General features: G+C 48.2%; 1 protein-coding gene across 3 annotated transcripts in view; it reads right to left on the bottom strand.

Annotated features, from left to right (window-relative positions):
• Nucleotides 1-363: 363 nt before the first annotated feature.
• The window catches only part of MTR (5-methyltetrahydrofolate-homocysteine methyltransferase), a 94,542-nt gene continuing 72,451 nt past the window's right edge, over nt 364-22,454 (bottom strand). For all 3 annotated transcript variants that reach the window (XM_069484570.1, XM_069484572.1, XM_069484571.1), the window contains 9 exons: nt 17,987-18,068; nt 13,384-13,482; nt 11,999-12,074; nt 9,217-9,372; nt 7,551-7,747; nt 4,395-4,595; nt 3,130-3,322; nt 1,597-1,709; nt 364-810 (listed from right to left, as the gene is read on the bottom strand). In XM_069484570.1, coding sequence (XP_069340671.1) covers nt 724-810; nt 1,597-1,709; nt 3,130-3,322; nt 4,395-4,595; nt 7,551-7,747; nt 9,217-9,372; nt 11,999-12,074; nt 13,384-13,482; nt 17,987-18,068 — 1,204 coding nt within the window. In that variant the 3' untranslated portion in view covers nt 364-723. The remainder of the gene's footprint in view (nt 811-1,596; nt 1,710-3,129; nt 3,323-4,394; nt 4,596-7,550; nt 7,748-9,216; nt 9,373-11,998; nt 12,075-13,383; nt 13,483-17,986; nt 18,069-22,454) is intronic.

The following is a 22,454-nucleotide window of genomic DNA, read 5'->3' as shown; positions in this document are numbered from 1 at the left end:
TTTTGTTCCCTTAGGGCGAGGGAATAGGAAATTACGGGAGGACAGAAGTGCTTGGGGAGCATGACTATACTTGACCACGCTGGGCGAACGGCTCGTGTATTTCTGACGAGCGAGCAGTGAGGGCACGCCTTTTGCCAAAGGGAACTCTGCAACCATTTCTCGGAGCCTTTAGAAAACGAGGTCTTCCACAGAGAGAGCAGAGCTGTACTTTCTTCCCTGTCAGAGTCTACTGTTGTGACCATTTACACTAAAATGCCCCATTTCTCCCGGCATCATTTTGCACAGGGTCACATTTCTCTATTCAATCGAGTTTTAGGCCTTTTTCCTATGAGGAAAAAAAAAAAAAAAAAAAAGGCGGGGGCGGGGGGGGAGGGGGTACTAAGTGGTCTCCTAGATTTAAGGTAAAAATGGAAAAAAGCAAGTGGACTTGCTTTGAAATGCAAAAGACCTCTATCTTCAGCCTGTCCCCATCCTAGACGGTCCAGGGATACCAGCAGAGTCCTGCTCCTGGCCACTCGTTCAAGGTCCTTGAAAAACACCACCTGTTTTCCAGGCACTGTAGGAAGACCCTGCTCTCCTACAGGGTTCCACCAAACAGTCTTCCAAAACCAGAAGCAGGGCAGGGTCAGCCAGGCACACGTGGAGTTTGTGTTGTTATTTTTAAGGCACTCTGGATTATACTTCCTTGGAGATCACCGAGTGTAGAAAAGGCAAAAAAAAAAGTTAGTCTGTATCATATCCCAAAATGGGTCCAAGCCATTTCTCAACCTCAGCCACAGACATGTTCTTCCTCGAAGCGTAATCCTCAATCTGCAAAAGATTAGAAGCATCTTAGTAAGCCAAAGTGATAAGACTTCCTGAACTGGAAATTTCTGCCTGATTTGCCAAGAAACATTAAGTACCTTCCATTTCTTGTCTTAATAGCAATCTACTGAGTTAAATGGAGATAGATATTTATGTCTACCGAGTTGCCCTATTCTCTGGGCAGAAAAACAACATGTAGTAAATATCTGAGGCCCAGAAGCTCAGGGAGAGAGAGAGAGAGAGAGAGAGAGAGAGGTTTGAGTACAGGGTGAGAGTTAGAATAGGGGTAATGGGTTGAAATCAAATTAAGACATTAACAGGGATAAATTTCTTCATCTTTTCCCCCCTCATTTTATTCTCATTCACATTTACAATAAGATAGGTTCCAGGCCGGGCGCGGTGGCTCACACCTGTAATCTTAGCACTCTGGGAGGCCGAGGCGGGTGGATTGTTTGAGCTCAGGAGTTTGAGACCAGCCTGAGCAAGAGCGAGACCCCGTCTCCACTAAAATAGAAAGAAATTATATGGACAGCTAAAAATATATATAGAAAAAATTAGCCAGGCATGGTGGCGCATGCCTGTAGTCCCAGCTACTCGGGAGGCTGAGGCAGGAGGATCATTTGAGCCCAAGAGTCTGAGGTTGCTGTGAGCTAGGCTGACGCCATGGCACTCTAGCCCGGGCAACAGAGTGAGACTCTGTCTCAAAAAAAAAATAAAAAATAGGTTCTAGGATTCCATTTAAAACAGGACAGGTACCTAGGGAAGCCACAGACAGTGCAACAGCTAACTTACCTGATCCTTGGAAATCTTCCCCACAGCGAAATACTTGGACTTCAAATTGGAGAAGTAGAGGCCTGAGACTGCGGACGCGGGCGCCATGGCCAGGGACTCGGTTAGCCTGATGCCTGCAGGGAGCAGCGCGGGGGAGGCTCGCTCAGGGCAAAGCACAGGGCCCGCAGAGGGCAGGCCCTCGCCCAGCTCTTGCTGAATCACTGAATGGAACTGAACTCGTGCCTTCTAGGTAGACACGTGACATCGCTGTGACCAAGTAAGTCTAGCAAATTCCCATCACACGGAAAAACAAACAGGACATTCGGATCTCTCCTAACCCAGGGGGACAGGCCTGGAAAAGGCTCTCTATATTCTTACCCTCCGCCATCCAAGGTAGGTCACAGAGGCCCCGGTTTGCTCCTAAGCCTGGGCCTGCTCGGGCAGGAGCTCTGACCCTGGAGATGGGACACCAGCTGGACAGGCCCTCACAGGTCCTGTGGGGCCACTGACACTAGGGACAACCGACAGCTGGCTCCGGGGAAGAACGAGTCCACAGCAGTATGAGAAAGAGGAGATCTTTCTTGGGATTTGAAGAACTCAAGGGGACCATCAAGGCTATCCGTTCTAAGCCACTCATTTCACGCACGAGGAGAAGGCTGAGTGCTTTGCTAAAGGTCGCCCTGCTAGCTCACGGAGGAAACGTGGACGCGAACTCAGACCTCATGACTCCTGGAGTCGGTGTTATTATTACTGCCCCAGATTGAACACACCTCACGGTTCCTCATTTCAGTCTGCATTCCCTTACCAGCTCTGACGGCATGCTTTTGCTAATGCCACTGAAAACTATGATCTTAGCCTGAGCCACCTCACCCACAGGACCTCTGTGGTCAGGGCCAGAACCAGCACATGGACGTGACAACGCACAGCTACAGAACCATCATCGGTTCTGCTCTGGGCTCGGGGTGCTGGTGCCAGGTGCCGGGCCGTCGTCGCAGAAGGGTACATGCCAACGTCTCGTTTGCAACTGTTAGAATCAAGCCACAGACCAAATGCTCGAGAGAATGACGATGACGGAAGAGCATAAGTGTTCCTAACAGTGTGAAAGTAAAGAGAGAAAAGGGCGGAAGGGAAGGCTGGGTGCCCTGGTGTCCAGAGACGTTATGGACAAGCAACGGGACAAGAGCGTGAGGCGGCTACTGTCACAGATGGGACCGAGGCCAGTCACTAAGGGAGGGATTAAAGACACAACCACCCCAGTAACAGGAAAGCAGGGCGGGAGAGGCACGGGACGGTATTAAGTGAGCTAAATTCCCGTTTGTTACAGGTCCAGAGGAAATAATTTAAATTGATAACTCTAAAAACAGTGACGCAGGAAAACTATTCAGTAAGATCGAAGGAAAATATCAGAATAGCTAAGATTGTGAAAGGGTGAGATCAGGGATGATGTCGTTCCAAGTTCTTCCATTAAAAAATTTTTAACCATATGTGTCATTGCGTTGATAAAGGCGCATCTATTAAATAAGGAGAGACAGGAGCCACTGCCCCCGGCGGTACCTGTGGCCTGCTCGATGCCGGCCAGTTTCCACATGGTGAGCTTCTCCGTGTGGTCGGGCTGGCTGGGGTAGCCGGGCGCCGGCCGGATGCCCTCGTACCGCAGCCGGCGCAGGTCGGCCACGTCCAGCCGCTCGCCGCCGCAGTAGGCCCACAGCTCGCGGCGCACCCTCTCGTGGAGCTCCTCCGCGAAGGCCTGGAACCCAGAGCGCCAGCGAGCTTAGGCCCACAGCCTCGGTGCCGCCTCCCCGCCCGGCATCCAGAGTGACACATGGGCGGTGGAGAGAGCCAGGAGCAAGCCTGTCGAGTTCTTGGTTCGGCCCTGGCCAGCCCTGGTGTCCTTACCGTGTCCGTTGACCGTGCGTCCAGAGCAGCCTAGCCCATCGGGACCACAGCAGGGACAACCTGGCTAGAGGGGACAGGCCGGATTCTCGATCTGCTTGTACATTAGCTGCTTTGCTGCTCAAGTTTGGCCAACCTGGGCTCTGAGGGACCATATTTAGTGACCTGAGGATTCTAGACCTTTTAACTTAAACATTTCCCTGAAGGTCAAGCCAGAGCTAACGCTGGCCAGAAAGAGCAGCTGGGACCACACAGCCAGTTCCTCCACTGCTCACCGCAGGAAAAAGGACTCCCCATCGGTGAGGCTCTGTCATTCCGTGCAGAGAAGGGTGAAGAATCTTTAGGAATAACACTAATCGGGTGTCGGGCAGATCGGGCGGGTGTATACATACATAATGAGTGCGTGTGCACCGTCTAGGGGATGGACACGCTTGAAGCTCTGATTCCGGGGTGGGGAGGCAGGGCAATATACGTAACCTAAATTTTTGCACCCCCATAATATGCTGAAATTAAAAAAAAATTTAAAAAAAAAAAAAAAGACTCTATAGAAGATACAAACATTAGAAGGAGGCGTCCTGAAATGAAAATCTGTTTTTAATTTTTCAGGGTCTTTAGGAAAATGTCACATGATAAAAAGCAAAGGGAAACAAGAGACCAGGCAAAGAGGTGAAGGTTCTAAAGGCAACAGCCAACCGTGGCATCATTGAAAAGATTTATTTGCCCAAAAGATGATAATGAGAGTTAATGTGGGGATATGTGAGTTAAAAATTCGTGTAATGCTAAAGTCAGCAGCATCCGACTCATGGGAAAAAAAAAAAAAAAAAGAAGAGATAATGGTTCTAATGCTGATCAGTGTTCAGGCACCCGCCATGGGACCCCCCAAGCCCGGACTCCGTCCTCAGCCGGAGGACACCCCGGGGGCTCACCTCCGCCAGCCGGTCCCCCAGCGCCTTGACCATGATGCTGCTGTAGTCGTCACTGTCGTCCTCGTAGGCCTTGCTCAGTTCTTCCACCCCAAAGCAGGCGACGGCAAACAGGCCCAGGTAGTCGCGGACGCCGGAGTGCAGGGGCGCGATGAAGTCCGAGAGGCAGTGGTGGGGCTCCGAGCTGGCGGAGTCCTTCTCGGCCTGGAAACCAAGCAGCGGGCGGGGGACCGTCAGCGTCACCGCGGCCCGGCTCGCCGGGGAAAGCAGTCCCGTATTCTCAGATGAATGCGAGCGTCGCGGCACGGGGATGTCCGCCTGTTTTATCCGCTGCTACATCCCCAGCACGTAAAATCGTGCCTGACACACAGGGAGCATCCGATAAAGATCGAATAAACCAGTGAAATGGGATTTTAGAAGATACATGGCATGACATGACACACGTGTTACCGTGCTCGTTCACAGACGGACCAAACGTTGACGGGGTGGGTAGGCGCTGTGCAAGGAACTGTAACCGTAAACAGTCATCTATTAAAAAAAAAAAAAAAATTTTCCCCGAGAGTATTTTCTATTAAGTCGAGCACTATGTTCAAAACAGGGTCCTGTAGGCGCAGAAGCCTCCACTGTGCGTCCGAGGAGCAGCCCAGCCAACTGCTGGGTAACAAAACGGCCACGTGCTGCTGCCAGGGTCAACGGACACGGTAAGGACACCAGGGCTGGCCAGGGCCGAACCAAGAACCCGACAGGCTTGCTCCTGGCTCTCTCCACGGCCCATGTGTCACTCTCAGCTGATGACTGACTCGTCCCTCCCACCGAGCTGACAAATAACATCTTAGACATATTAAACAATCGATAGATATTTGCTGCCAACGGAAAGAGCCTGCAACTAACACGTACTGGGTGCTCCCTCGGTACCTGTTCTTGGTGCTCCACACAAATGAGCATTTTAACCCCCAACAAGCTTGTGGCGTGGGTGATGCCGTCGCGCCTGTACACAGACGACAAATCTGAGGCCGCGGCACCCGGAGCAGGATCAGCCGGCTCGAAGTCGGATGGCGGCAGAGCAACAGGCTGGTACCCAGCTGATGCTCCCGTACACGCGGTGCTGCCTAGGACTGACCAGTCCCTCAACCAGAAGCCTCAGGGCTACTTGCCAGCCATGGAAGGACGTGGGGCAAGACGTCATTACCTGCAGGCAGGGAGGTGTTCCATAGGGCACACAGAAATGCCACACAGCTCAGGGACAGCCCTGCGTGCGGAGCCGTCTTCCAGGTGTACTCTGCCCGCCAACTGCTCTTTGCGAACAAAAGCCAGAGGGGCACACAAAGCTTCCCTGCCCTGCGGGAGAGACAGGTCACAGGGCCCCTGGTATCTTACAAGAGACAGCGATCAGAGCCTACTCACCACGGAAGGCTCCCAAGGTACTAAGGCACTGCTGCCAGAATTTTCCAGCACGTACTGGAGGAAACCAACTCCTTAGAAATATCTATCTGGGGAGGTAACAAATGTACATCGCCCAGTTCCCCTTTCCAGAGATTATTAAAAAGGTGAACTCTGAGAATCCATTATATTAAATGCCCTTACATAATATGTCACAGGCTGCCCAGGCATGGAGAGTACTAGAAGCAAAAAGCAATTAGAGGAGGACCCAGGACTTGAAAAATGAAAGACTGGGCCAGAACAGAGGTTTTTGACCATAGTTACACCTGTAAAAGAATAGTCCCCAATTCCCTAGTGAAGAGGGCATAGGACTTAACATCAGAACCCCACTGCCTTGTACTCTGTGGTGTCCGAGCCTGAGTGCACATGGCAAGGGTTTACTGAGCCTGAGTGCACACGGTAAGGATTTACTGAACCTGAGTGCACACGGTAAGGATTTACTGACCCTGAGTGCATATGCTAAGGATTTACTGAGCCTGAGTGCACACGGTAAGGATTTACTGAGCCTGAGTGCACACGGTAAGGATTTACTGAGCCTGAGTGCATATGCTAAGGATTTACTGAGCCTGAGTGCACACGGTAAGGATTTACTGAGCCTGAGTGCACACGGTAAGGATTTACTGAGCCTGAGTGCACACGGTAAGGATTTACTGAGTCTGAGTGCATATGGTAAGGATTTACTGAGCCTGAGTGCACACGGTAAGGATTTACTGAGCATGAGTGCACACGGTAAGGATTTACTGAGTCTGAGTGCATATGGTAAGGATTTACTGAGCTGAGTGTACACGGTAAGGATTTACTGAGCCTGAGTGCACACGGTAAGGATTTACTGAGCCTGAGTGCACACGGTAAGGATTTACTGAGTCTGAGTGCACACGGCAAGGATTTACTGAGCCTGAGTGCACGTGGTAAGGATTTACTGAGTCTGAGTGCATATGGTAAGGATTTACTGAGCCTGAGTGCATATGGTAAGCATTTACTGAGTCTGAGTGCATACGGTAAGGATGTAGCTGTCTTTGTTTAATGCTTTATGGTACTGTTTAAGGTCCCAAATTTAAGAATCCCTTCAGATATTATGGTTAAAAGATCAGTCATTATGAATTATATTGTAGTTGTGATCAAAAGCAATACTATCATTTTTGAATGACTGAAAATGGTAGTAAAACTGAAAGAATAATTTACGGCAAATTATTAAATTTGTTAATGACTCTGGTGAATTCTGGTTCCAATTCTTGATTTTCACAGCAGCTAAAGTGACATGCGTATGATATTTGCGCTGTCAATGGAGGGGGCACGAGAGGGAGCCTGCTGAGAAGAGTCTGTTTTCGCCGCAGGGAAGGCAGCAAGGGCCGTGCAGTGGAAGAGCAGCCGTCGGGCACGCGGGCTGGGCTCTCCCCTCCCTGCCAGGGAGCTCGGTGCCATCCCTACCAGCCTTCCTGTTCTCCTCTGTAAAACGGACACACAGGCTGCCTGAGAGCAGGGCCGCACGGAAATGAAACAGGATGGCCTGTCGAGCACCCTACTCCACCCCTAGCACCTGGTACACATCCCGCCAATGTTTGTGTCCACCTGTCTTCTGCCTCCAAACATTCTGTTTCGATAATATACATACGTAGATGCTAACCAATGTTTCTGAACAAGTAAACATTCTCTTGCTTTGGATGCTATGAAGTCCGAGAGACAGAGACCCTCGGCGTGTGGCCAATACGCCTTCTGTACCTGCTGCCTTAACCCATAAAAGGTGGCTATGGGCTCCGCAGCCTGCGGCACGGCTCCCTCTGCATACAGGTGAATGTCGTCTTGGACGCTCTGCGCTGGCCAGAATCCAACCACGCCCCTGGCTTGGAGTTTCTTTTGGCTAATCAGTGCGTTCAGCATATTTTGGGCATCATCATAGACCTTTTTGGCCTCTTCCCCTATTAGAAAAATATAATAAAAATTCATTTAAAGGTGCCAGAAATAACCAGCAACAATGCTTCTTTTTAAAACCACCCTCCTTCCTCAGTCATCTCCTCCTTCTCCCTTCTCTACTGTCCTCAAATCCCTTCTGGTGCTTGTCATTCTCCTAGCAGACGGTGGGGCCGCCAGGGCTCGGTGGCTCCTGCTAATCACAGTTCCCGCAGGCTGCTTCCCCCAGCTCAAGCCACTTAAATTTTTCCATTTAACAAAAGGCAGAGAGCCAGGCTGTGGCTCCCAAAGCAGCCTATCAGACAGAGGGTGAGAAAAAGCAGGCCAGATTCCTTCAGATTCAGGGACGTTCCTCTGCACAGACAACTCCACTGACGTCACAGTGACCCCTGGGGGCGTGACAGGGGGAGGAGCGAAGTCGCCCCCAAATCCTTGTAAGCGGCTTCAGCGCTGCCTGCACCTGGACCCGCACAGCGGGAGCCGGGCCCACGGGTCACCCTCTCTTGGTTTCCGTGTCGGTGACACTGGGCTGCCCCGCCACGGTGAGCAGCCTGTCCAACAGCCACTCGAGCCCTTCCTGCGATGGCTCAGGGGCAGCGCCACGAGAAGCCCCTCGCCCACTGCCCCGTTCCTGGCTACCTTAGAGCTTCTGATTCTCGGCATCCTGACACGCAGGCCCAGGACATGCTCTGGCTGTCGGGCTCTTCTCGGCCCAATCCTGTGCTTCTGCGAGGCCACCCCTACATCTCGCTCTGACCTGGCCGTCACCTGATCCTTTGAACGGCCTCACATTTTGATCCCATGTCTTGGGGGTAGGTCTTGGGGGACAGGCTAAGGGAGAAGTGGGGGGAGCAATTTAGTGGCTCATCCACTTCTCAAGTTTATCGCCTCAAATCCCCTTCCCCGCCCTAATGCTCCAGGCACAATGGACTCCTTGCAGTTCGACAGGCACACGTGTCTGTGCCTTCTCACACTCCGTCTCCTGCCTTTTTCAATGCCACCTCATGTCCTCAGTGTGAGCCTCAGTAACTCCCACTTTATCCCCAGAAAGCAGTTCAAACACCACCTCCTCCAGGAAGCCTTCCCTGACCTCCCAAACTGAGCTCTATCCTCATCCTCTTGTGGCCACAGGAGCCTGGCAAGTTCCCATTACTGTCTCTGTGACAGCTGGTCGGGCACTAGACGGCAGGGATTATACTGTCGTCTTTTGTTTATCACTCGTGCCCAGCATAGAGTCCAGGATGTAACGAATGTCAGTAAATATTTATTTAAAAAAATGAAATACCAAATTTAGTCAATATAATAGGGACTGAACTAGCAGTTTAAAAACCATTAAAAAGTTGAGCAAGTAAACAATGTGAAAGCAGCTATGTTCTGCACCATCTGAATCCGCTGCTTGTCACCTATCCTTGTCTTCAAAGTCACAATATGACATCTTGGATATGAGAGGCAGGAAAAAAGGACGTACTGAACTAACCTACTGTTTTGTCGTTAAATATCTTGGGAAAGCCTCGATTCGGGTACTTGCCCCGGAGCTGCCAGACGTCAAAGAAAGGCTTCCAGTCGATGTAGCCCACCAGCTTCTGCAGGTCGTAGTCTTCGAAGACCTGGGTTCCGATGAACGTGGGCTTCACTGCAGGAAAGAGGCACAGTTGTCAACGCGGCCGCCGGACCTGGGGCTGAGCCCCCTCACGCTGGCGCCCTGCCCGGTGGTGGCCTCCTGCCAGCTCCTCGCTGCTCCGCCAGCTCCCACGCCCTGCCTCCCTCCTGTCACCCGTGGGAGTTGTTTTACAAAGAGGGGAGCTTGAAATTATCGTGGAGAAGGAGTAATTCTGCACTGAATCTTAAATAAAACTATTCTTCCCATGCTGACTGACTACTCCGCCCTTGGAAACGCTTCCCTCACCCCTACCTTCCCCACCCCCGGCCCAGGAAGGAAAGAAAGACTTGGGTTAATCTTCACTTGTACAAATGAAGACAGCACTAACAGAGAACACTGCAGAAAGACACGGAGAGTTAGCCACTTAGGGACAGTTCTACAATACGAAGCAACCATCCCTCCTGCCTACTGATACCTGCGCACGAAGTACAGGGACACGCCTGGGGATGAGGTCCCCAATTCAGGATGGCGGTTATTTCTGCAGGATGAAGGGACAAACACGGGATTTCCACTACACACGTGTTGTTTGGTTGTTTTAAAAACAGGTGGTAGATTGTTTCTTAAGCTGGTGGATGTTTAATATATTGTGCTTGTGAGTCTAAAACATGTAATTTAAATAATGGTGGAAATTTCAGAGACGGATGGTGCTGCCGGGCTTTTGGGGACACTGAGAGCTGCAACAGCCACCAACCCCTCCCTGTCCCCCACCAGCCTATCGGGGGGCCTCGGACCCCGGCCTGCTGTGGCAGGGTCAGGCCCGAGTCCGAGGTGCCCACCACGCTGCCAGCTGCCACCCCCCCACTTCCCGATCTGTCACTGGGGATCAGAGAACTTCCTGTTCTACAAACTGTGGGTGCCCTGGGAGAACCAAGAAGCCTCAAGAGTGTTTTTCTCTCGTTTGACAATAAAAATGAAAGATGAGAATATAGGAAAAGTATGAGCTGCTTCTTAATTCTGCCTAGAAACCTCCACCTTTCCACACTTGTTCATAGTAACTCGCTCCCGTTTGTCCCTTGTCATCTTGTGACTACACAGGACAATCCTTTCCTTGTAAATATCCTGCTATGTTGATTTCTTTGGTTAAAAAACAAAAAAGTCCATACAGGCCTCTTAGCAGAGAAACTAAACAGAAACTGGATATGCTCCTGACTGAAGTGTCCCCTCGCCTGGGAAGGCAGGGACAACGTGCTGCTGGACGACCACTCAGGGACACTCTCCCGACCAGCTTGTCGCCCAGAGTGTCAGAGATGCTGGAGGTGTAACAAACACCCTCCGTTCTCCCTGTATCAACGTCCCACAACCACCCGAAGGCAGCTGTCCTCAAACACATTTCAGAGGGCTGCACCTCAGGGCCCCCCCCCCCAGCCCCTCAGGTGACAGGCCAGAGCCGGGCAGTGGCCCCGAGCTGGGGATTCAAGTGGCCACTCAAAAAGTGTCCCCACTGCTGCCAGGTAGTGTGGTCTCCCGAGGACTATTTCCAGCAAAATATAGTTTGGATGTTTGACTTGTCACAACAGACTTGCCCTCGTGTTATTATCCTAATTTCACAGTGAAAGATAAAAAAAAATAATAATAATCATAGCTTGGACTAGACAGTGATTTATATTTTTTCAAAGGTTTTCATATAATATCTTACTTCACCCTCACAACATTTGCATTAGAAACTGTCAAACATGGAAGTTAGCGGCTTAAGGTCACTTAGGGAGTCAGAGCCGGGAGCCACATTGGGGACAAGAACCCCGGCCTCCCGCCTCCCAGCGTGGCCTTCTTTCTACCAAACTGCACCGGACTCAGCAGGAACGAAATCAGAACCAAGCACACCTGCATTTCCAAGTCAGTCCTCTCGGCTCTGCCGAGCATGTGTAGGACACAGGTGTCGTGAGCAATGAAAGCTGATCTGAGATATTACCTTGGAAATCTGGATTCAATTAAGACAACCCCTGTTCTGTCTTGGGTTTTGCATTTGTGCCTCATGCCTCTCTGAGCCTGTCAAAACCTCCTACACATTCTATTCCCTCATGTATCTGTGTGAGGCAAGAAAGGTGGCTAGAAATTTTAAACGGGAAGAAATCAAACGAAAGCAATAAAAAGAGAAGGAAGCATCTAGAAAGAGAACAGGAGACAGAGTAAGACACGGGGTCCGGCTTTGCTGCAGTGTGAGACGCGTGAGAGGAGAAGTCATTTCTGATCGCAGGCCCGTCGGAGACCCGGCCCACCCCAGGTGACGGCGCCACTCAGGCACAGCACGGAGGGAGGAGCATGGGTTTGGAGGACAGATCAGAGAATCCCAGAAACCTTTCAAGCTGTCACCCAAAACTGTTTCTTCAAGTTACAATGGGCATGATTCCCAGGTTCGTCACGGGGCTGTGTGAAGGACTGGGCCAGCTGCTGCGGGGCCACCTCAGGACACTGGCACGTGACAGGCTCCCTAGATGGCACCTATCTCCTTTCTTTAATCATCAGGGTCACTCATCGTCACTAGACACGACGGAGAGTCACCAGCTGCTGGGTTGACTTTGCAGCCGAATCAATGGAAACATCTCCCCAGCACACGTCAGTTATCACGGTCGGTCTTCCCCTCGCTGACACCCGAACACACCTGGCTGAGGCTCAGACAGCCAATCGATTTGGAAACCGTTTTTTCTGGCTTGACTGAGGGGTAAGTATCTCCTCTCCTGTTAAAGAACAAAGAAAAATTATTTAGTTCAAGACTCTTACCTTTTCCGCTGCTGCTATGAAAACATGTCCAAGAAAGCCAGTGTGTAAGCTTTGCAGATGCTTTTATTCATGAAAATCCTTACCCCAAAAAGCTCTTCCTTTTCTATCCAGTTTTCACATTAGCACCAGAATAATAGACAGTAAAGATTCACGAGCATTGTGAATTAACTATTTTTTCTTTTCTTTTTTCTTTTTTTTTTTTTGAGACAGAGTCTCACTCTGTTGCCCAGGCCAGAGTGCCGTGGCATCAGCCTAGCTCACAGCAACCTCAAACTCCTGGGCTCAAGCGATCCTCCTGCCTCAGCCTCCCGAGCAGCTGGGACTACAGGCATATACCACCATGCCCGGCTAATTTTTCTATATATATTTTTAGATGTCCATATAATTTCTTTCTATTTTTAGTAGAGATGGGGGGTCTCGTTCTTGCTCAGGCTGGTCTCGAACTCCTGACCTCAAGCGATCCTCCCGCCTCGGCCTCCCAGAGTGCTAGGATTACAAACATGAGCTACCGTGCCCGGCCATGAATTAACTATTGATATGTAAACATAAGGCTGATTCTGTAGCCTGAACCTGAGATGCAGGAGAGATCTCCTGCCTGTACCCCCGAGGCAGGGGGTTAACTGCGTGCCATGGACCACCCAGAGCAGCAGAAGGTGGAACTAACTGTTTGTCTCATTTCACTTGCAGAGCGACCCTCCAAATTCCACTCCCCCCACCCACGGCTCCACCACAAGCCCAGAAGGCAGATAATCAGAAAGAAATATCCCAATGCCTTCTGAAGAGTAATGATGCCATGGATTCCCTGAAGCTGATCTAGAGAGGGCCAGTTCCCGAAACATCATTCCGCAGTCAGTGCCGGGCAGTCAGGGAGAGGCGAGCACGGCCCCGTCTCATGTCTCCGTTTTCTCCCATTATTTCCCCCAGAGCAGGATCCGTGGGAGCCACATCAGAACTGTTTCGGCTCCTGCTTCCCTGCCGGTGGGAGCTCACGTCTTAGTCGTTCCCACAACGCTGGGAACCTAGCACCGCACCCGACACCGACTGGTAGCCACTAAAGGTTTGCCAAATAAATATAATTCATTTTAATGCAACCAAACATTATTTGGGAACTTAGACAATGAAGAACTCGCATTTGAGCTAGAAGACAGGATTTCTCTAAAAGGATGCTAAGCCTTTACTTTCCTCAAAACAGTTAGAAAAAAAAAAGTCACATTAAAAACTGTGGGATCATTTTATTGCCCAAATAAGCAAAGATCTGTCACTTACCTTGAGGGACTCATAATGGTCCTGTCTAATATCTTCATATTCTTCCATGATTTCCTCGAAGTATTCGTCCTTCAGATTTTCATCTAACAGTTGAGAACACTGAAAATGCAAGATCAAGTTCAAGAACCATAGAGCGGCAAAAGAAGATAACATGGGGTGCAGTAATGGTCGGCTCTGGTGACACCTCCTTCGGGAAGCCTTCCCTAACTTCATTTCCTCTCCCTTTACCAACTGTGCTAATTCCTGCCTGGTGTGCAGGAAAGGGTAAGCTCAGTGGGCTTGGGATGTTCGAACCCTGCACAAGCCAAAGAAAGCACTGGCTCTTGACTGGTTCTTGGGAGATAAGCCCTAAGCCACTGCGCTAATCTGCCTGACAAGAGTATCACTGTGTACCTGGGTCCCTGGGCCGTGCCACGTGGTCTATGCTAACAATCTGATTTTAAGCCTGAGGGGCCTTGGCTCTCGCTTTATGTGTTTGACCTCTGGAGAGGTGGAAGACTGAGCAAGTAAGGCCAGACACATGGGCATTCCAGGCCCACGTGACCAACCCCCAGTAAAATCCCAGGACACCAAGGCTCGGGTGAGCTTCTTGGCTGGGAATGCTCCTGCCGTGTGGTCACACATCACCAGTGGAAGAATTAAGCACTGTCCATATCATCCAATGGGGCGATGACACTTGGCAGCTTGTGCCCGTTCTCTCCTGGGTTCTATCCTATGTGTCTTTTGCCTTTGCTGATTTTAATCTGGATCTTTTCAGAATAATACACTGCGACTGTGAGTATCATAGTGTTTCTGATTGTGTGTGTCCTCCTAGTGAATCACTGAACCCGAGGGTGGTCTCGGGGACCCCGACACACTGAGTTAGGTCCCCCCTTCAGTGTTTCAGTCATACTCTCTTCTATCACTGCACATACCACAGGCCTTTAGCGTCAGTTTATGTGTCTGCTTCTTTTACTAGAAAGCCCTCTGAGCTGGACTCACACATTTACCGCCTTTGTGCCCCTGGAACCCAGCTCAGTGCCTGGCGTGTACAAGGTACAGCCTCACCACGTGTTTGCTGCAGGAATGAGGCTAATCTTCACAGTCAGCCGCGAGCTTCCGCTAAAATACTAAAGGAAACCAACAATCTGAGAAAATGTGAGGCTACTCATTAAACTGTAAAACTAGGATCAGCTAAATATTATCTGTGACTTTGATTATCGAGTTGGTAAAACAGCTACCACCAAAGCTCAGAATAAAAGTACAGAGAAGGAAGAAAGGGCTGCCCTGATCACAGCACTGCCCTGTCCCTGCATTCTCCTGCAGGATTTTTCTAAGACACAAAAAGTTTAATATCTTCATCTGAAATCGAGGAAGTTAGACTGGATGGTGGCTAAAGTGCCGACCAGCTTTACAAATCTATAATCTGGCTGGGCGTGGGGGCTCACGCCTGCAATCCCAGCTTTTTGGGAGGACGAGGCCAGGAGTTCGAGACCAGCCTGGGCAACACAGTGAGACCCCGTCCCCACCAAAAAAAAAAAAAAAATTAGCCAGGTGTGGTGGCACGAGCCTGTAGTCCTAGCTGCTCGAGAGGCTGAGGCAGGAGGAGTGCTTGAGCCCAGGCATTCAAGGCTACAGTGAGCTACGATAGTACCACTGCACTCCAGCCTGGGTGTCTGGAGTGCAACAGTCTGTCTCTTAAAAAAGAAAAAAAAAAAAAGTCTATAGTCCTATGTGAGCTTCCTAAGTATCTCTAATAACAATCGAATCGCCTATGAGTTAGTGCAAAAAGCAAAATCATTTCATTAAGGCATATAATCAGCAAAGGCCACTGTGGCAGGCCTAAAAATGGGCTCCCAGATGGCATTTCCAGCCCGAAGTGTTTCCCAGCCTTGCATTAAACTCACCCCAGCAGAGTCCTCATTTAGGACCCAGCACAGATCAACAAAAACAAGAAGGGCATGCTACTCCTGGACTCCCCCAAAATACACGGAAACAATGTTTTAGAACACTGCTATATTCTGCTAGGTCATGCACTCTGAGAAAGAAAAACCCAGATGTGCTTCCTATCCACGGAATTCACAACACCCTGACACTGGTACTACTGGGTAGACAGAATGAAGCACTACAGTTTGCTGGTACCTTCCACACCCTCCAGGAGCCCCCTGTTCTGGGGGCCACCTCCCCGCCCAGTCTGACTTGCTTGATGGAAACAAGTTCACGGCCAATATATGGACTAACCAACCTACACAATCCTTCCACCAAAAAATCAAAATCATGTGTTTTCGTGCCAACCACGAAGACATATTATGGTTTTTATTTTCCTTCATTTAAAAAAATTTTTTACGGCCATAGCCACCCCGTGAGAGGAATAAGTTGAAAAGACATTTTAAAATTTAAAAAGAATTAAATATTAGGACCATGTCTTTTTCGTGAAGAAAGGAGAGAAAGCAAGGCAAATCCTCAGGTCTAAATCTCCAATCATTACGTACAGTTCTTGCTACATCCTTTTAGCCTCTTTCAGATCCATGAGACAGTTGCTAAATCGTGGTCCTGTTCCAAGTTCACTTCAGTTACATCAAAAGACTCCGAGCCAAGGAGCCAATAACCACCCGAAACAAATTACACCACTGGCTCCTGAGAAGTGTCACTACCAGTTACCCGAGTGATTTGTCATCTGACTTATGTCTGAGTCATTTCAAAAAGTGGCCATTTCTTTGTATATGGGATGAGCCCGCTCCTGCTGGCTGCCTGGCTAACCCAGACTTGAAGAGCACAAGTGCCCACGCCTTGGCCCCTGCCGCTCGAACTCTGCAAGACAGAGAAGAGCCTGTTCTCCAAACGTGGAATCAGGGGGCCAATTCCTTCCCCTGCCTATAGAGAAATGTGAGCACTGTGCGCCTGAACGGGACCAACAGTCTTGTCTCCAAATGGAAAATGTTCCGGGCCATTCTTAGCATTTGAAAATAGCAGCAAGTGTTAAGAAAGAGGCCCACTGGCCACTCAACCATGGGCCTGATATCTGCTCCTATGAAGCATGTATGAACCCAAAAATCAGATACAATAATTGTTTTAAAATTGAGGTATAGAAATGTGGCTTCTTTGCACATTAGTCTACATCAACGACAAATTAAAAAAACTGCAATTTTATGATCCCACCCCGATTTCATTTTATCCTTTTTAATAAAGGAGAATTGTTAAATATGAATGGGACACAAATTTCATTTAGCATAGAGTAAGATCACTTGCATTCAAATCCCACACCTGCCCCTTCGTGGATGTGTGGCCTCAGGAGAGTGACTGACCCCTTTGTTCCTGTTTCCTGATCTCTAAAATGGGGATAATAAAAATATCTACCTCGTGAGGTTATTCTGAGGATTAAATAAAATAATCCACATAAGGCACACTATAAGTTTTCTACAATGTTAGCAATTATTGTGTAACTTTCGTGTAAATAAACCCACATATCTGAAAGAATTCCTTTGGAAGAAGCTCAGGACGTCTGGGCACTGCCCCAGTCCAGGCTGTGCAATGTCACTGGAAGTCTCCCAGTCACCCAGCCTCCTCAGTAACTTTCTCGCCTTGAAAATGCAAAGGCTGGACGAGAGCCGTGGTTTCCAAACTTGCTTTCTCAGCGACTGCTAAGCATGGGATGAGGCTGGAAGGGGCCGCTTGGCTCTTCTCTGTACACACCGAGTCTCCAGGGAGACGTCACTTACAGGTGAGGGTTCCCAGCTAAAACCAGCTTGGAAACCACTGGACCACAGGGTCTCTCATATGCCCCTCAGTTAGATCCTATTATTCAGCAAAAACAATGAAACCTATAACAAGACAGGATATTACGCTTCTCTGAAAGAGAAAAGCAGGGAAAGACACTTGGGCAAGTTATTTATTATAGTAACGGAGAAACAGAATCTATTACTCTAGGTTGGATGTTTTTCTGTCTTTGGGCAGTGTCAGCGGTGGCCAAGTGAGTGTCTGTTCCTATTTGTTAAACGGGTGAAGTCTGGGTTGGCGTCTACGTCAAAGATGTCTTGGCATCCTCCCTGTGTCTGCTCCTCAGCTCTGCAGTGGTCTTTGAAAGTACAGGACACGGGGCCAGGCATGCTGGCTCACGCCTGTAATCCTAGCTCTCTGGGAGGCCGAGGTGGGAGGATCCCTTGAAGTCAGGAGTTTTAGACAAGCCTGAGCAAGAGTGAGACCCCATTTCTACAAAAAATAGAAAAATCAGCCAGCGTGGTGGCGCACGCCTATAGTCCCAGCGACTCAGGAGGCTGAAGCAGGAGGATTGCTTGAGCCCAAGAGTTTGAGGTTGCAGGTGAGCTGTGATGATGTCACTGCATTCTAGCCTGGGTGACAGAGTGAGACTCTGTCTCAAAAAAAAAAAAAAAAAAAAAGAAAGAAAGAACGAACGAACGAACAGGACATGGTCACCCGGACCTCTTTCCAGAAAGGCAGACCCTACAAGGACACACCATGAGCCTCCGGCTGCTCTTTTACTTTTCTTTAATAGAAGTGAATAAAAATAAACAGATCATGAGTGACACCCTGAACTCTTAATGCTCTCCCTGTTCTCTCTTTACAACACACCTGAAATAAAACGTACGGGGGGCCCCACACTTACCACCACCACACTCTTGGATGCGTCCAGGACATGGATGACGGGCGCACTGTATCTTGGAGCTATTTTAACAGCTGTGTGGGTTCTGCAAAGAGGGGTCAGAAGGAAAAGCAGATCCATCAGCGCTGCCAGTTCCCGCACAACTCTTGCTCGGAGCCATTAAGGGCTAATGTGTTTCCACGGTGCTTTCCAGAGCAAGATTTCAAGGTACTTACTTACGAATATTGAACTTGAAATTTCCCTTGTAAAACATCAGTGACATTTTCCCCCATCCTAAGATGGGGAAACCAAGCCCAGGCTACGCAGAAGTCTGTGACAAAATGAGAAACACCTTGTCCTCAGTTCTGCCAACAAGGGACTGAGCCCCCAGCGCAGTGCTCGTTAGCAGCCTGCCTGACCTCAGGGAAGTAACCAGTCCCAGGAAATTGCACTTTGCTGCTATCAAGGTCAAGTTGAGATTCTTCCTCCTAACGAGCTGGGACACTGGCCAGGGCCCCTGAGGCACCAGGAACCAGGCAGAGGACACGGGACACGGCTGTCTAGCTGCTGCTCCCTATTCGTGGGAGACACCAACATTCCTCGGCCCCAATCCCACACTGTACTTGTAGTAAGGAACCCCAAATCCGAGATTCAACACAGGCAAAAGCAAGAAAAATATTTTATGCTAAGATTGGCTCAGCTCCAAATCCCAAACTCTACTGCCAAACTTGAAAATGTTGGTTCTAGGAAGAAGAAGTACCCTTTAATCCTTCAAATTACCTAATTAACTAAAGTGCAAAACAAATTGCCTTCTGATTACCGGATGTTGATAGCAATGGGGTAGGCTACGTATCTACTGTTTCGTGATAGAACGTAACAAATTAAAGTGAGGACTGAAAACATGCGTGGTCTTCCCTACAGGAGTCGAACCGGGCCCTGGAGACGGCGAGAGGTGTGGACTGGCCACGACCCCACTTGGAGGGGGCAGCAGCAGGTGCCACCAAATGGCCAGTGCTTTCTCCTTTTCCCTTTTCGCCTAAAGTGGCAGCACTCTTGCCCAAAGCCAAGTGCTTTCATATTTTTTCCCCTCAACTAAAATGTATTGTTTATAATGTTATCCAGAACATGCTATTATACGAGAAAAGAAAGTAGCAGAACGTTATTTTTAATGCAATTTCATTTTTAAGAAAAATAACCACCACCACTCTCAACCTGCCCCGACCAACCGATCCCATACCTAAGTTTCTAGATATTTAAAAAAAACACAGAGAGCTGTACATCAAAGTGTCCACACTGGTTACACAGGGGTTAGAAGTGAATTGAAGGTGGGAAGGGAGAGACTCGATTTTATTGTACATTCCTCTAGTTGTTTGACATGTTCTAGTAAGTGTGGATTCCAGAGCTAATTTTTAAAAACCAGGAGACTATTAAAGGTGAAATACATGCATGTGTTTTTAACAGAGTTTTCCCTTCTCGGGGAAGCTCTAAAAACTGACTCAGGATGAGACAGACAAGGCCAATTACACTTCACCTGTCCCATCTTCCTAAAAGCATCTCCACTCGCTAACAGGAAGCACAGGACGAACGCCTCAAGCCACAGGAACTGACTGTAACATGGACATCGGGCACAAGCTGGCAGTGCCAGAGACATGCTTTGCGCTGGGAGGCTGTGGGCCAGGGCAGCAGGGTGAGCAAGGCCTGGCCTGGGGCAGTCCAGGGGAACTCCACAGCCTCCTGAGGACTTGTTTTGTGCCCAGGGTCCACTCGGGGACCAGAGATTGGAAGATATCTTGGGTATTCTGCGAGAGGGAGGATTTTCAAACAGTAGGAAAAGTTAGAAAGAAGCAGCTGCTCCCAGTTTCAAAACAGAACACAACAACTCAAATCAAGCTTGCTTTTTCTTCTTCATGTGGTAAGCTCCTTGCGTGCATGAACATGCCTCAATACATGTATTCTGTGCAAAATACATATTCTGAAAGGAAGCATTATTTTAAAGCCCGATGACACTTGTATGACCTTTCTTTTACAGAGAACCAGTGCAATTTTAAATATCAACACAATATTTATTAGGGATTGGTGGATTCTCAGTCAATTCTGGCCAATTCTCTCTTTGATGGTCTCCTGGACAAGGGCACTGAGGAGAAATGGATGGATTCCACTATTAAAAAATAAATAAAAGCGAAGTGCTGCTTTTCAGCATAAAAACTGACAAGGCTAGATGACCAGAGGCGTGAAATTTGAGTTTGCTTAGTCACTGAAAGTACTTCTGGTTTCCTTATAAATAATTTGACATTTGGTTTCCTTATAACATAATTTGACATTTGGTTTCCTTATAAAATAATTTGATTTCACTTTCTTTCTCCTAAGCTTCCATTTATGCAAACTTCTCGTGCTGGAAGACTTTTTTCTGAACTCTTAAAAAGATGCAAAATATCAGAATCTGTCCTCCCCTTCCTACAAACCAAGAGCAAAGGGCTGGACACTGGGACTGAATCTCAAATCCCGTCTCTTCTGAGTGTCTCCTGGACACTTGGAATTTAATCAGTCACCACCCACACTCGCCAAATGGGCATGGCGGTGTTAACCTCAGAAGATCTTTTTTAATATTACAAATAAGAATGTGTACTCTAAGCATTAATTTCACATCATAGCCTATTCCAGAATCAATTTATGGTCTTTTACATAAATAGAGCATGACCAACCAACACTTAAAATTCAGTGAGAAAAAGGAGAGAAAGAGAAAATAGAGAAGGGGAAATAAAGACAGACTCAGGGCCGGGCGCGGTGGCTCACGCCTGTAATCCTAGCACTCTGGGAGGCCGAGGCGGGTGGATCGCTCGAGGTCAGGAGTTCGAGACCAGCCTGAGCAAGAGCGAGACCCCGTCTCTACTAAAAATAGAAAGAAACTATATGGACAACTAAAATATATATATACAAAAAATTAGCCGGGCATGGTGGCACATGTCTGTAGTCCCAGCCACTCGGGAGGCTGAGGCAGGAGGATCGCTTAAGCCCAGGAGTTTGAGGTTGCTGTGAGCTAGGCTGACGCCACGGCACTCACTCTAGCCCAGGCAACAGAGTGAGACTCTGTCTCAAAAAAAAAAAAAAAAAAAAAAAGACAGACTCAGGAGTGAGATTAGCATATAAAATTCATTCCATGAAATCCCATATACAGGCCTGAACTCTAAGTTTCTCTGTAGTCAATGCAAACAGGAAAATAAAATCACTTAGGTGATTCAATACCTTACTTCCTAGCAATTAAAAAAAAAATCAGAAAATTAACTCAACCTTTGACCAATGTGACTTCCTGATGAAGTCTCTAAGTATTTAAAAATACAAAAAAAAAACTAAAGAAGACATTTGCAATTATTGGCTATAAATCAGGAAAAAATTGAAGGCTGACTGCTAGATCTTCAGCTCTGGAAAAGCTCTACAGTGAACAGGACCAGATTCCCATCAAAGTCATCTCTAGTTTGTAATACCAAAACTATCCATATCATAGATAGGAGAGTATTCAGTTTTCTATTCTCTCATAACTAAAGGTTAAAAAAGGACACTCCAAGCATATTTCCAGCCATAGTTAACCCCAAATCTGTAAACTCTTTCAACCTCTCCAAGGATCCACCCACTGGACATCCTTAACCCTCATTTCCAGTGTCTTAGAGGCAGAGTTCTAACTCTATTCATGCTACGAAAGGCCACTGACGTCTGGAAAAGCCATAAGGCTATACCCCCCTGAGAGATCTGTTTTCTTGAGCATGTGGAAGTCCCGAGCTAGCTATCATCTGTTCAAACACAGTTCGCAAAGGGAACACGGGGCCACTGCCAAGTCCTTAACAGGCACATAGGAAGGACCCTAGGAGTGACACTAAGGGTTCTCGGAGGGGCTTCTGAGACTCTCAAACTCCTGAATGCTTTCTAACAAAGCTGGCTCTCCTAGGACTGGATGATTTTCTCATCTAGATGCAAAAGGCATTAACCATAAATGAAGAGATTGATAAACCAGACTTCATAAAAATTAAGAGCTTTTGTTATCCAAAAACACCAACTAAGACGGCGAAAGGCAAGCCAGACTGGAAAAATATATTTGTGATATATATTTCTGATAAAGGGCTTGTATCCAGTATAAATTAAAGGAAGTGTACAAATAAATAAGAATAAGGTACAATGCCCAACTTTTTAAAAAAAGACACAAAAAGCATATCCAAATGGTCAATATTCCTATGAAAAGGTGCTCAACATCATTAATCAGCAGAGAAATGCAAATGAAAACCATATCAAGATATTACTACATTCACCAAAATGGATAAAATTGAAAAGAATGTGGAATACCTGGAACTTTCACAATTTGCTGGTGGGGATGTAAACATAATCACTTTGGAAGACTACCTGGCAACAGCTAATGAATATGATCATGTGCATCTCCTACGATTCGGCAATTCTGCATAGAGGCAGAAATGCACACACATGTACATCAAAACTCATACCCACA

Source organism: Eulemur rufifrons, chromosome 11, assembly GCF_041146395.1.
Source record: "Eulemur rufifrons isolate Redbay chromosome 11, OSU_ERuf_1, whole genome shotgun sequence".
Classification (NCBI taxonomy): domain Eukaryota; kingdom Metazoa; phylum Chordata; class Mammalia; order Primates; family Lemuridae; genus Eulemur; species Eulemur rufifrons.
The sequence above is the reverse complement of the archived record's forward strand: the minus strand, read 5'-3'. Positions and strand labels throughout refer to the sequence as shown.